A 15334-nucleotide genomic window follows, 5' to 3' on the forward strand; every position below is an offset into this window, starting at 1 on the left:
AAAGAAGTTGGCTTCGCCCGGGTTCGAACCGGAGACCTTCAGTGTGTTAGACTGACGTGATAACCAACTACACCACGAAACCAAGCGATGCAAACTCTGACCGCTAAATGAATATATATATATTTATGACATTCATAAATAGAATATTGGCGATAGCAGTGTTGTTTGTTTCCTTGTTTGTGTGGGTGAGGGCCGGGGTTTCATTTCAATTTTCAAATACTACGGTAGTATCGTGGGACTCAAACTCAACTGAACTATACGCAGGGCAAAGAACGAACGATGATACTTCGAACTCCTCCGCCACCGAAGAGGCCACGCGCCGATGACGATGCCGAAGCGGACGCCGACGTGGAGGTTAACCGGCAGCTGGTCATCTACGAGGATCCGCCGGAGACATCTGTGGATCCCCCCGTCTCCGAGCACATGCTATGCACTTACCAGTGTCGCCAAATGGTTTGGTTTCATTCTCTCTTTCTCCTTCCTTCCAATGTTATGCTCTGTGCTTTATTCTTAAATTAAATTCTCTTTGTTGCACACACGCACGCACAGGTCAAATCGGATTTTCTAGATGCCTTAAGTAAAGCTGAAAATCAAGTTCGTGATTATCAATCTCAATTAGAGACACTCAATCATAATTTCCAAAAAGTTGGTACGTGCGTATATGCTGCATTTTCAAATTACTACTATTACTTTTCATTTCATCACTTATTATTATTATTATTATTATCTTCTTATGAATGAATGAATGAATATACCTTTCTTTCTCTCTTTTGACTACTGTCAACAACTATGACAGACACTGAGAGGAAGAAATTTGTGGATCAATTCTTATACACTGAACAGGAACTCGCCGCTGCAAAAGGCCGTGAAAAGGCACTCCAGGATCAACTTTTGAAAGAGGTTACCGATTCTCAAGAACGTTTGAGAAAACATATACAGTTAAACAGTGAACTCCAGGTTCTATTTCTTTTATCATTCATTCCTGCTCATTTTTAACTCAACCATCTTTCTAGGGTTCTTCACCTCGCTGCTTTTTTATGTTAGTATGCCTTCATTGAATTCTTCATATGGTGCGTGTCAGTGATCATAACATCTTAGTCTAACCCTGTTTTCCCAAATTTTCATTCAAAATGAGAATTTAGGTTAAGCTCCAAAATGAGACAAACCTTCGCATAAAAGCCGAGTCTTGTGCTGCTTCAGCCGAAGAGAAAGCAACGTCTTTAGAAGGGAAACTCTCCCACCTTTCAGGGACCATAGAGAGGGAAAAAAAGAGACTTCAGGAGGATCATTCACAACTCAAAAGGGACTCAAAGTTTTCTATTTCTAGAATAACTGCAAATGTAAGTTGCCATATTTAACGTTCAGGGTTCTGACGAGTGGTCATTCACATCTATCAACCACCCTTTAAGCTGTATAATTTTCTTGTTGTAGCTTGAACAAATGGAGTGCAGAGCTAATAATGCAGAGAAAGAAGCAGAGCTTCTAAAAGAGCAACTGGACCATCTTAAGGACCAATTCAATGAGGTTTGCATATCTAATTAGTTGCTTATTCACTTATTGGCTTTGAATTAAAAATGACCTTTTAACAAAGCTATGCTTACTCTACAATGTTAAATTTGATTTGCTGTTAAGCTTCTGATCATCTGGAGAGTTTCCTGGTGGATTCTTTTGTGCTTCCTTCATGTCACTTTCATATTCCTTTTTCTGGTGGGTTTATTAACTTATGCTTTCTTTACATAATTACATCATGATTCCTATTTCCAGTGTTTGCACCAAAAGACTGAAGTTGAAAAGAAACTAGCAACATTTTCATATCAAGAAGTTTCTTCTACTGGAAGTAATGTTCTGGTTAAACAATTGCAACAGGAGCTTCAGCATTATGTAAGTTTGCTCCGTATTTTATCTTGAGTTTCAATGCCTCTTTCTATTTTGATTGTTTTTGTGTGAGGTTGCATGCATGGATGATTTTATGTGTAGACCAATTTCAGCCGTAACTCAAATGACATGATCATAAATAGAGAGGAATAACATCATTATTTTTATTTTTGATAGCACACCCTTTTTTTATTTAATGGTTTGGAAATATAAGAAGAGGTTGGGCAGGCTTGGCTCCTGAATTGTGACTTTTTGTTTTCTTAAATCTTTTGGGATTTTTATGGATTGGTGCCAAAAGTTATGACTGTGCTTTCCTTCACATTTTAGAATGAACACATTTTACCAAAGCACTATTGTAAAGGACCTTGGTATCAATTGGGATGGTCTATTTACTTGGTATTTTTCTAAAATTACAGGCTTGGGATATAAGAAATTCATCCGTGGACCTAGAAACAAAATAGGCCTGTATGTTATATCTATTAGAAATCTATAGCCTTGTTGTGAAGGAGCTTGGTATGAATAGGGCTGATGTTTTTACTAACTATTTTTCTATGATTATGAATTTTGGCTAAAAGTTAAGTTAATTTTTAGATTCGGAAATACATTTCTCCTAGTGCTGTATCTATTACAAACCTAAAACCCGAGTTAGTATCATATTGCATAGTGTTATGGCTTGAATAGCAATTATATGTGGAAAGCAACCCTTAACTTACAAGTCGATTTTGTGGGATTGAATTAGACTCACTTTAATTTTATTTTTTTGGGTGGGTGGGGGTCCATGGACTTATTTTTAACTTTGAATTATAAATACCATATTAATTCATTTCTCCCATCTCTTGTTCACTTGGAAATTACCAGATGCATTTTCACCATAAACTTGTTCCCCTGTGGTAATCTGAGTAATTTATCCAGTTAACTTTGAAATTTTAGGAATCTGAAGTAAGGGAAGCAAGAAAACTAAGATCAAATCATGAGAACATTGAGCTTTTGAAGGAGAAACTGCTGGAGGAAAAGAGTCGCCGGGAAAGGGCAGAATCAGAGCTATCTAAATTATATGATGTCCAGTCAGATATGAAAAAGTTAGAGGATCAAATATCATCGTGGAGATCGATGATTAAAGACATACCTGGCATCTCATGTTTTGAGGACATGCCTGATAAATTTGCAGCTTTACAGAAGTACGTGAGTAGCTAGTTGAAATTCTGTTTGCTTGGCTGTTTTGATAGATTTAAGCTATCAAAGGCACTGTCTGGAGTGGACTAGCAACTCTGGAATATTCTTTGCTGGGTGGTCTCTTTAGTTATGAGCACCTTGAGTTCATGAATATTTGTGATAATGTCCTATTGGTCTCCTAGTTATGTTTTTTTCCTCTCCAATGTTTCATGTGATGTGACACTACTTTTTCCTTTTACAGTTTTAGAAATGGCACTACTTAAATGCGTCGATTGAGAAACTAACTTCTGCATTTTGTATCTGTTCATGTGCATGATATCATCCATTTCTGTTATTATATGTCTGGTTATGTAAATATGTGAATGATGCACAGTATACTGGATAATGGATATGTGTATGACTAGGATCTTTTCATATGGAAATTTCTTTTCTGTGGGTGTTTTTGGGTGCAGCAAAAATAGAGATAGCTATGCTGCTTACATGCTCAGTAAGCACGTGTCTTTAAATTTTGATATCTTCTATAAATGCAGAGAGGTAATTTATAGCACACAGAAGGAGGGTGAAGGGACTGCTCGCTTGAAACAACTGGAGGTGGCTTTGGATGCTGCTGAGACTGGTAAACAAAATGCCGAAACTGAGGCTGTGTTGGCCAAAGAGAAAGCAGAAGTATTAAAATCAGAGATTAAACGGATTGAATTAATGGTCAGTGTTTGATTAGGAGAGTTGGTTTGGTACTAATAATAACTGAACACTTGACTAGTTCTTTACATGCTTTATATCGTGCATTAATTCATTGTCATGTTTGAAATCTTGGATTTATTATCTGCTATTCTGGATATCCAGACTAGTGTAGGATTAGGACTTCCATTTAGAGGCTGATGAAGCAATACTCATAAAGACATGTTGGTATGAATTATTGGATAAGTATTTGGCTATATGTTTATGGAGTTCAATTATCTGTAGCTTCCCAAAGAAGTAGGGGCTCTGATACTATCTTCAAATTTGGGTTGAGTTTTAAATCCGGCTCGTTCATTCAGGGATACCCCCCACTTATATACTCATTTTTAGGCCTTATCTCATTTAATGTGAGACTCTTTATCAACAGTTTTCTAATAATACTATTTTAGTGATTTTAAACCTCATAATATAATTGATTTTTGTTGAGGTTATTCCTAAGCAATTCAGTAAACAATTTTCCACCTCAAGTGATGAAAACACCACTTTTGGAGATTTGTAAACATAACATGCTTACGAAAATGAAGCATTTTGATATCAGAATCTCTATTTTCCTAATCATTATAGGCTTGTTGTAGAGATCTAAAAAATGGTTTTACCCTGAAGACACCACTTATTGTTGTCAGTTTTTCCCCTTTCTGCTGTACTGAAGCTTTAGGATTATGAACTTTTGACACTTTGCATTTTATGCTACATACTAACATGCACGTCGTTTCCCGGTTGAATAGTGTACAAGACAACCATATTCAATAATTCATTTAAACTTCTTTCTAACTTCTCAAAATCTCATATTATTTCGTGCAAGTGCCCATGTCGTTATACTTCTTCTGTTCTAGTGTATTTTGAAGAAGTTGGTTGTTATAGGGGCAGCAGCAGCTGCCAACTATTTTGGCCAATTTATTTGTGATATTAAATTGCTGCTGCATGACTGCGATAATAGTGATTGTGTGGAGTTATGACTTGAAAGCTATATTCATTTGTTTGCTGTTAATTTCAGTTATGTGCTTTCAATCACTTGTTTATTGTCTTGCAGCTTGCAGTTGTTACAGAAGAAAGAAACAAATTAAGAAATCTTGCCAATTTGAAGAATAGTGAAGCTGGAGATGAATCAAGTACTAATCCCATTCAGGTTGTATTCCCCTCTATTTGTCACCATATAACTTATCATGTGGCATCTAAATGTTTCTTACTTGTTTTTTGGTTGATCCATTCAGGAACTTGAATCATCTCTTATGAAGAAAGATGATTGTATTAAAGAACTAGAAAGTACCTTACACGAGCTGAAAGTGGTTAATAATCGCCAACATGAGGAAATAAAGATACTCAATGAAAAGTTGCACAATGAAGCAAGAAGAATAAAGTCATTGGAGAGGGAGAGTGACCGGTTACGTTCAGAGATATCATTATTAGAGGCAAAGGTCAGTGCTGGGTAAACTTTTGGAATGTCTGTATTATCTGTTCATTCACCCAAGCTGTCCAGTTTTTGGTTTTCAGTTCAGTTTGATTGTTGACCTGTTGTTTTTCCTTCTACAGTTGGGCCATGGCGATTTTTCTGCTGCTAATACGAAAGTTCTGCGGATGGTGAATACGCTTACCGTAGATAATGAAGCCAAACAAACCATAGAAGCTCTGCAAAATGAACTGCAGAAAACAAAAGAGAAATTAAAAGCCGTTGAAGAATTGAAGAGTCAATCAGGTAAGACACCTTGTAATTACAGTCGATTTTAGGGTCTAAATGTTATGATTCAAAAAGAGTCCGTAATACAGGCATATGTAGTTGGCAAAAGAGTAGTCTGAACTCTGAAGCTTTTGAAAGTTTCAACTATTAATATAAGTACTGAATGGAATAGAATGATGCTCTATAATATGTAGTTTTTTTTACTGCATACTGCATAGTTCTCATTTCCTTTTGCAGAATGTATGCCTACTGGACTTTGATTAGAATTCCGTTGGTGCTGGTATATATGATTATAGTTGAAACTACATAAAATGTGTTCTGGCACGTAGTGCCAAGAGAAACAAGACAACAAAAACAGTAAATTTTAAATCACTGATTAAGATTATTTCATCTTTTTGAAATTGTTGTCTCTTTCTTGATAAAATTCTCTACCAAATCCTTATCATTAGTAGTTTTTATTTTTATCAATGTACATCTCTTTCTTATCTACAGCCTTTTAAAATGGAAGACTTGGATTGGAGGAAATAAACAAGAATTATTTTGACAATTGAGAAAAATCTGTGTTAGTTGTGGAGATGCTCTGTCAAGGTCTCAAAGAGAGTTTTCCGTGTTTAGGCTATAAAATGGTTCCTACAAAAAGGTTCACGATATAATGTCATAGGAAGCCTTTTGTTTTTGTTCCCCATTTCACATTTTGCTTCTTTATGACATCAAATTTCTGGCTTAGCGATAAATATGCATTGAGAGATCAGTTTGAACAACCAACTTGGTTTTAAATCAGCAACTTTATAATTGTAATAGCGCCAAATGAGTTTGACTGGCTGTGACTTATAAGAAATGCTATCTGAAGGATTGAGCCGAGATCTATGAGTGAATCTTTTGTTTAGTATCTACTGATCATGTTTGGACTTTGGATTGCTTAAATTAAAGCTTTGCTAAACCTTCTAAGGAAACTAATCCAAGTATACAGGAGGTATGCCAAGAGGGTTCCTCTTTAAACAGTCAGATCAAAGCTAAAAACAAAAGGCAAAAATAATTTAAAAAAGGAGAGGTTTAATAATAGGATGCTTTCTTGTTTATTATAATAATATTAGTCTGACCTCTGTCATGACATCAGTGGTTTAATAATAGGATATTTTCCAAATATGGAAGGCATGTATGTGCTAAGGTCTTGAGGGCGATCAAGAGACTTCTGTATTGTCTTATTAACTACTGAATAAAAATGTTATGAAAGTACACGTTTCCTGACCACCTGAAACTGTTTAGGAGAAACTGGAAAGCTGGTAGATAGCTACATATCGGATAAGATATTGCAACTTAAAGAACAAATTGCAACACTAGAGAAGCGGGAAGAGAGGTGAGTATATAAGTTGCTACATTGATTCATTATGTGTTCATTGTTATTAAGATGATTTTTTAATAACAGAAATGCTGAAACATTAACACAGATACAAGACTGTGTTTGCAGACAGAATTTCAGTTTTTCGGAGGGCATGCTGTGAGATTTTTGGTTACAAGGTTGGCATTGCTGATTTTTTCTTACTGCAAAAATTTTATTGCTATCTTTCAGTACAAGTTGGAAGTGTTTCACACCAAATGGTGTTGTTTTATTTTATTTATGGAAGGCCATACACTTCTACTTTGAAATATTGTAGCATCCTGGTAATGGTGTAATTGGGAATGGGGAAACCTCGATGCTGGGTTTATTTTTTATCACTACCTTTTCAAATGATATTGAAGCATGCTTCTGTTGGAAGGTTGTTTCTATAACACAGGTCATAATTGAGTTTGGGAATTCTACTGACATAAGTTAGGGAAATAAAATTCACATCAAACTTTTATGTGTAATTTGATATGTATAACCAATGGTTTTGTATATCGGGTTTGTCACTTTCTCTCTCTGAGAAATTGTCTGTTGAGCATTTTCTAATTAAGTTCTTTCCAAACTGGTAAAGCTGACAGTTGATTGTACAGTTGTCTTTCTGCTCACACTTGGAATGCTTATTTGGTTGTCAATAACTATATTTGGCAGATTGTGATGGATGAACATCAGCGATCAAATGGAATCCCAGTGACACGATTTACATTGCAATCAATTTATGCACAAAGTGATGATGAAAAACTTGAATTTGAATATGAATCAGGGAATACCAACATTTTGGTAAGATGTTGCATTTTGATTGTATTAATTTCAGGATTAAATATGTTGAATTTTGTAGGGACTAAAATACCCTTTTTTATACAAGGTATGGACTAAAAATGGTCAAAAAAATTATAGGGACTAAACTCGAAAGATCCATAGTTTTATAGAGACTAAAAACATATTTAACCCTATCTTTAATATTTAAAATGAGAGGGGAATGATGACTTTACTTTGTTCAATTATACACTGGTAAAATTTAGTTTGGTTAATTTTCAAGATTAAATGGTGATCTTTTGAGGTGAGAATATAGGCTTGCAGATAATCCGGAAAAGAAAAATCAGGAACTGTGTTGGATTGTTTTCTGATTTTCAAAAATATGACATGAAAAGTTGCTGAAATTTTTCTGTTTTCATTTTATTTTCATAACAGGTAAATAATTACACATCTCAGCCTGAGGTATCTCGTCAGGTAAGGAAGCCATAATATTGCAATATTTTTCAATTCAATATAATATAGTAGTATATAATACATTACATACTTGAGATCTTAAACTCTTATTTTTCTGATCCCCGGCACAAATATGAATTTTTGTGTAAAGGTTCAGTTATACACAATATATTTTATCATCTCTAGAGATATTGACTTTTATACATAAAAAACTTTGGTAATGGACCTTTAATTTCTCAACCCCTACCCGTAACAAACAGATGTGTGAAAATAAAAATTGCCATCATGCATGTAATTCTTATTACATAGTTAGATATTCATGTTTCTTTTACTGAGTCGTACTTGTGACTTGTACATTCCCAGGTTGAGATATTCATTCGGAAAATGAATTCAATTCCTGCTTTTACTGCCAACATAACGGTGGAGTCGTTCAATCGAAGAACCTTGTCTTAGATTATCGAATTTGTCTAGTTTCTTGAGGCAACTATCAGTTATGCTGCATATCTATCTTCTGGTCAACTAGTTAGTCAGCTACGACTGGTCACACTTTTGCATTCTGACATTGGTGGCTCATAGGCTTGGATTTGAAAAGTATCACATTTTTTACTTTTAAACATAGTTTGAGAGGGTGGAATTTTGAGCATTACTGTATTACATGTAAATTGCTGTCAAACCTGTACGATCTTGAAATGAATAGAAAGAAAACCTATGACATCTTGTTTCAATTTTTGGTTACAGATAATATTTGGTTTTTCAATTTAGGTGCTTGTGCTTTTTGAGCTCAAAATTACACTAAACTTCTAAAAAAAAATTGACACTAATATCCAATCATATTACAGTTATTATATTTTAATATTACTTTTTAAAATATGTTGACACTATAAAAATAATAATTTTTGTGCCAAAAAAATAAATAATAATATTTTTTTGAAGAAGCAAAATAAATAATAATATTGGAAAATATGATTGGAAGTTTGTATAAAGTTTATTTGCACTATTGGTGTATAATGATTAAATTTGTGTACTATAACAGGAATATTTCTTTAGGTCGTGATGTCAGTGCTCTATCTTATTCTTCAACTGGAAACAGTGGCATCTATTTTTGAACGATTTTTTTTTCAACTCAATTTTAGTTTCTCATTTCGTAAAAGATAATTTTTGTAATAAAGCAAAGCACGGGTCAAAATTTGTCATATACTCGGACAAATTTGAGGTGGATTTAGATGGTACGACAAATTGAGATAAGTATAGCTAAAATACGGGATTATTGTAAGTTGTGTAGTATGTGATACGAGGAATTAAATTGAAAAATATTTGCAGTAGTCATAGGGAAAAAACATTTTTCATAGTGCCTGTATTCCGAGGGTTAGTTACTTGGTTGATGATTCCACTATTCAATCTTGAGGTACTCCGTTTGAGATCCGACACTAACAGAATATTTTTCAAAGTAGTTATTCTCATTTTACATTTGTTGAGAAGATTGTTTTCCTGAAATGCTACTTATACGACACTATTGATCTTACATGATCAGAATGATTTTGGTCAGTCAACACTTCTCCTCACGATGGATGTGAAAGAGATTGTACTTGTAGATACTCTAACACTAAAGTTAGTATTTGGGTGAAGTGAAAGTTTTAGAGTAAGAATGGATAATATTTGATCCCTCTATATGAGAGAGGTATATATAGTCACCAACGCGAACAAATGCCATAAATGTGAGGACGAATATATTGTTCTCGCCATTAATGGTTGTCGTAATAACAACTGAAAAACCATTATTGATAGTATAGTTGTCAAAATAGGCTAGCCCGAATGGGCCGGCCCGCCAATCCCGATTTTTTTTGTGTTTGGGCCTTGATAAAAACTTCGGTTCGCAGAAACCGAAATTTTTTCTAGTTCAAATACAGGAAAATTTCGGTTAACTATCAAGGAAAAAAATTTCGGTTCGTAGAAACCGAAATTTTTATTGAAGGGCAAAAATATAAAATTCAGAGGATGAAAAAGAACTATAGGGACTAAAGAGAAAACATAAAAAAAAATTATAATTTTAGTAGCCCGTTTTTTATCGGGATTTTTTAGCCCGGCCCGAAGAATTACAGGTACAACACAGTAAGTAGTTATATATAAATAAATTGTTAAAGATTGCGTCGTGTTCTTTTTCATTCTTACTGTTATTCGTTCGTTCGTTTCTTTCTTTCTGTGTTGTGTTGTGTGTTAATTGGGAAATCGTAGATATGCAAGGCGGTGGCGGTGATGAAGAAGTAAACATAGATGAATTGGCATCCAATCTCTCTATTTACAAAGATCAACTCCACCAGGTTTCTTGGTTTCTTATTTATTTAATTAGGGTTTATCTTCTTCTTCTTCTTCTCATTCTTATTATTTCAATTATTAATTAATTCTGAATTGTGTGTGAATCTCTCTCTCTCTCTCAGGTTAGACAACTATTAATTGAAGAACCCTCTAATTCTGAGTATGTCGACATGGAAAGGGAGCTCTGCGAGGTTCGTTGCTTCTCTTTCTCTCTGTGTGTGTTGTTATTTTCCATTCATTCAATGATAGATAGATAGATAGATAGATAGATAGATAGATAGATAGATAGATAGATAGATAGATAGATAGATAGATAGATAGATATTGATTCATTCTCAACAAACAAACAAACAAACCAGATCGATCTTACTTACTTACCACCAACAATAGATAGATATGATATGATTGTATGCTATGCTATGCCTATTGCATCTCTTTTTACTTTACTATCATCATCATCATATCATAATAATACTAATGATTTAACTCAATGAGACCAGACTAGACTAGCCCTCAGTTCAAAAAGGTCAGTGAGGTTATGGAGTTAGGACCATTTAAATAAATTAATTAATTTTAGAACAAGTCCTCGCTCGTATCATCATGTATAACAACAACAACGACAACAACAACATCATCAACAAAATCAAAATTCGCATTACTTCTATCTATCTTGCTTCTGTGCAGGTCATCTGGTCTCTGTCCTCATGTCTGCCATGCTCTATTGCTTTCTCCCTCACACCTCAATTCAGATACCTAAGTTATTACAATTTCAACATTCATTTTTTATTTTATTTTGCTTTATCATCTCCAATATTTATCATATCTACTATTTCTTTTTCTCAATTCAAATATCCCCTAAAATTCTGCAACATAGGTCATTGCTTTGACCGAAGAACTCCTCTCAACTGCCAAACTAAATGAAATATCCCCTGCCGCTCAATCACCCAAGGACAATAAACAGGTACGTTACTTCATTCAAATCATTCCATTTTTATGTCCTTATTTCGATTTCTAGTTGACTACTGATCTTTAGTAACTCTTTTTCTTATTTCATCCTTTAGGAGCTTCATAATCAATTTGATCATCAAGACAAATTTCCTGTTGGCACCAGAGTTCAGGCGGTTTATAGTGATGATGGGGAGTGGTATGTTACACTTTTTTTTTCCCTTGTTTTGTAGCAGTTTTTTTTATTTATTTATTTTCCATTTCATTTGCCTATGTTTTCTTCACCTTCAATTTGTAGTATTGTGAATGTCCAGGTATGATGCAACAGTTGAGGCTTACACGCCAAATGGTTATTATGTTAGCTATGACAGTTGGGGCAATAAAGAAGAGGTATAGTTTCAAAACTACTTGATACATATTTAATTAGCAATCCTAGTCATTTGGAGTCTTTACATTACATGGCATCTACATGTTTTTTCCTCCAAATTATTTAATATTGCATGATTTATATGGTACTTGTTTTGATGTTTAGAGAAATAGGTGAAAGATTAAGTTTTAATGGAAGTTCTATTCTTCTTAGGTAGATCTAAATTTAACAACGACAATATTAAGAAGGGAAATCCATATTTGGAATTTCTAAGTTATTGCTTCATATATTGTTATGCTGTATCTCCATTTTTCAGCATTATACTCCATCAGTGCATGATTTAGCTGGTTTGCAAAAAACACAAACTCTTGACAAAATTTTCTATTCATAGTTGATAAAGTATCAAATCATGCAACAGGTTTTAAATCAAGTAGCCATGCCATCACTTTTATTGAAGTGTTTTCCAGTTTTCTGTATAATTGAGAAAATAAATAGAGAAATCAATTTATTCTAGGGAAGCTTGCCTCCAAGTAAAGAAATTTCAATCCTGTACTATGTGTGCTATGTGTGTGCGTTGAATTGTTTTATAGCACCTTGTTAAATTGGAAACTCATCAAATTACAATCCCCACTCATAAATTGCATCAACAGAATATAGGCAATATTTATGAGCCGGTAACTCATCAAATTACAATCTAAAACATTATTTTCTGTTATCGAAAAGGGGTACTTATGTTTGTAGTCCCTGTAAAAATTACAAATCTTTCAAGTTTTGTCCTTATAAATGTTTTGACCATTTTTTAGTCTCTTGGAAGTAAAAACGCCTGATTTTATAAAAGGTAGGGACTAAATTTTTTTATAGGACTGCATTTTTATTTTTTTTTTGAAAAAATAATCTTTTTTAGGGTTAACATATATTTAACCCTATTGAAAAATACTCCAATAGCTTTTCTAGTTTCTTCTTATATTTCAAGGTAAAATTCAGATGTTGGTTGCTTATTACAGGTAGATCCTGCTAATATAAGGCCAATTCAAGAAGGTACTGTTGATGCTTTGGTAGAAGCTGAGCGAGTTGCCGAAGCTACAAAGCAGGCTATCAAACGGAAAATTGCACAAGCTGCATCTGTTGATTTTCAGTCACGAAGTTTACCCGCAAAGCTTCGTATAGAGCCCGATGACCCAGAGGACGTGGTGAGTTGTTGCTGAAATTTTCACTACTATAATAGAAAACTTATTTTTTATATTCATTAAGTGTTTTAATTTGCTGTCTTTGCTATAACTAGATTTCTATGGTTTGATCTGTTGTTCTGTTGGCTACTTTTAGTGAAGTTTTTGTTTGGCAGTCCGGTTCTGAATTTTTTTTTTTTAATCCAAATTTATCTGCTAGTTTTCTATGTTTCCATCATTTGACATGTTTTGCTAACTCAATTATTACAGAAAGTTACCAAACGTAAGAAAATACACGCGTTTAAGTCTAAGATGCGGATGGAACAACTTGAAGTCACACAAAATAAACGGCAAAATGCTTGGCAGCAGTTCCAGACAACCAAAGGAAAAGCTAAGAAGGTACATTTCTCAATCTCTACTATTTATTCTCTTATTTCTTTTAGTGATAAGAAGTTTCATAGCTTGTAATTGTCTTTCAAGAATGTATGAATTTGTGTGTGTTGAAGCAATTAGTGGTAATGAACTATGAACTCCAATTTCAACCATCCTAGCGATTAGTAAATAATTTATGTTTTATTCCACTATCTTGAGTTTTTTTTTTTTGTTACTTCCACTATCTTGAATTGAATGTGTCATCGAAGACTAAAATATTTGAGTTAAAAAATTATTAGTAAAAGAATAGAATCAGCTTGAATTTATCACAGGAGAAAAGTACCATTTTAGTTTATGTTTACATTGTTTTCCTATGATTGTTCTATTTTGTGATGTATTCAATGTTGTTTTGCTTCAAGATTGGTTTCTTCTCGGGAAGGAAGCGCGAGAGTATTTTTAAATCTCCCGATGATCCTCAAGGAAAGGTTGGTGTGACTGGAAGTGGTAAAGGTTTGACAGAGTTCCAGAAAAGAGAGAAGCATTTTCATCTCAAGGATGGTACAATCGAAAATGATGATTAGGTTAAGAAGCCAATAAGCACTTCGATTGTATGTTTGTACCATGCTCAAACCAATCACTGTAGAGGCTGTTTGATGCCATACAAAACGTTGCATGTTCTCAAGTGACGTTGAGACTGATTCGAGATTATTGTTTTGGCCCTTTTTATGGCAATACTTGCAGGGTTTGTTTGTTTAATCTTTATATCTTAATATTATATTTAGGGATTTGTTTGTTTAAGATTTTTTTAAAAAAAATATGATTTTTGTTTTGAAAAATTTAGAAGTTAATTTCTTATCGTTTACTATCATAAATTATTATTATTTTAAAATATTGGAAGTTTCTACACTTAGATTTCTTTTTATCTTTTTCTTTTTTTTTAAATGGATTTTAGAAAAGCTATTATGAAAAATTTATAACACACACAACTAATGTCTTAATTTTACATAAAAATTTGAAGTTTAAAAGAATTATTAAAATGAAAAATTTGTATGTATTGTTTTAGCATTTTCTTTTAAAACAAAACTTCAACCTAAGTGCAATTATCTCACTTTAAAATTCAATGTAAATACATAAATATTACCTTTGTCCTTAATTATAAGATTCCATTGAGAAATTGCGGAGATTAAGAAAGTGAATTATGACATTAATGTGTTATTGTTTTTCTAAGTGTTTATTTTATATTGTAGAAAAATATACACTTATTAAGGGTATGTTGGTAAAGAAAAAATTAATGCCCATGAAAGGGACGGAGGTAGTATGATATGTTTGTGACTTGAATTCATTAATAAATTTGTTGCATTTACATCAAGTTTTACTTTAATGGTTTAGTAGATTTATCCCAAATTGGTCCCCTTTTTTATGTTTAATTTTTTGTCATTCGCTAATAACAGAAAAATCAAAATTATAATTAAGCAATTTTTTAACTTCTATATTTAAGCAATTATAATTATAATCAAAAGTTCTTCAGAACAATCCGGTCTTCATGAGAACTCATTTTAAAAAAAAAAAAAAAAAATTAACTACTTTGAATTTAATTACTTCGTCGTTTCAGTTTTCCTTACAATGCAAATTTCAAGGTGTATAATGTTGTAGGCTTATCTTAAACCAAGAGTCTCTTCTTGCAAGATTATTCAAAAGTGGGTTTCCAACCATGCTATGCCATGAGAAATCTTTACAATGGAAAAATGCAATTGAGCTAGATGTTCTAAGTAAAAGGTGAAAGTGTGGAAGGACAACTGGCTGCCAAAACAAATCTGAAACCAAATGCGCTGTTGTAGTTGTGTTGATTACGTTGACACCGGTTATGAATTGTTTTAATCCTTATTAGGAAACAAAACAAATTCTAAACATACGAATCTGATGGAGAAGACCAGATATTGATAATTTAACACTGGGAAAAGGATGGAAAATTCACTTTACAATAAGCCTAACCCCTCGTCAAGGAAGAAAGACATCAGAAAAATTCTAGAGTAACCTTGTCGAGAAGCCAAAGCCTTGGTAAAGAAATCTGGAAATTTAATGTCATAAACTGTCTGAAGGGCTTTCTTTGGAGACTGGCC

General features: G+C 33.4%; 2 protein-coding genes and 1 non-coding gene across 5 annotated transcripts; 2 read left to right on the forward strand and 1 right to left on the reverse strand.

The window, feature by feature from the left end:
• Nucleotides 1-8: 8 nt before the first annotated feature.
• On the reverse strand, nucleotides 9-82 carry TRNAV-AAC. Its single transcript has one exon. It is a non-coding gene; the product is annotated as a tRNA-Val (tRNA).
• LOC123910529 (mitotic spindle checkpoint protein MAD1-like) lies at nucleotides 31-8808 on the forward strand. Of its 3 annotated transcripts, XM_045961671.1 has the most exons (16): nucleotides 31-453; nucleotides 550-649; nucleotides 797-957; nucleotides 1143-1340; nucleotides 1432-1524; nucleotides 1765-1881; nucleotides 2806-3053; nucleotides 3579-3750; nucleotides 4817-4912; nucleotides 4998-5201; nucleotides 5317-5479; nucleotides 6728-6818; nucleotides 6910-6979; nucleotides 7494-7622; nucleotides 8034-8072; nucleotides 8415-8808. In XM_045961671.1, exons 1-16 carry the CDS (start codon nucleotides 280-282, stop codon nucleotides 8502-8504), a joined length of 2145 nt encoding a protein of 714 aa, XP_045817627.1. In that variant the 5' UTR covers nucleotides 31-279; the 3' UTR covers nucleotides 8505-8808. The 3 variants fall into 3 exon arrangements, with proteins under 3 accessions (XP_045817627.1, XP_045817628.1, XP_045817629.1); XM_045961672.1 differs by lacking the exons at nucleotides 8034-8072; nucleotides 8415-8808 and having other exon boundaries at nucleotides 166-453; nucleotides 6888-6979; XM_045961673.1 differs by lacking the exons at nucleotides 8034-8072; nucleotides 8415-8808 and having other exon boundaries at nucleotides 166-453; nucleotides 6930-6979.
• A 1397-nt stretch (nucleotides 8809-10205) lies between these two features.
• LOC123910531 (survival of motor neuron-related-splicing factor 30-like) lies at nucleotides 10206-14012 on the forward strand. Its single transcript, XM_045961675.1, has 8 exons — nucleotides 10206-10369; nucleotides 10487-10555; nucleotides 11239-11325; nucleotides 11426-11508; nucleotides 11624-11699; nucleotides 12681-12866; nucleotides 13113-13241; nucleotides 13634-14012. Exons 1-8 carry the CDS (start codon nucleotides 10286-10288, stop codon nucleotides 13793-13795), a joined length of 876 nt encoding a protein of 291 aa, XP_045817631.1. The 5' UTR covers nucleotides 10206-10285; the 3' UTR covers nucleotides 13796-14012.
• The last annotated feature ends 1322 nt before the right edge of the window (nucleotides 14013-15334 follow it).

This window comes from Trifolium pratense, linkage group LG2, assembly GCF_020283565.1.
Source record: "Trifolium pratense cultivar HEN17-A07 linkage group LG2, ARS_RC_1.1, whole genome shotgun sequence".
In the NCBI taxonomy this organism is placed as follows: Eukaryota; Viridiplantae; Streptophyta; class Magnoliopsida; order Fabales; family Fabaceae; genus Trifolium; species Trifolium pratense.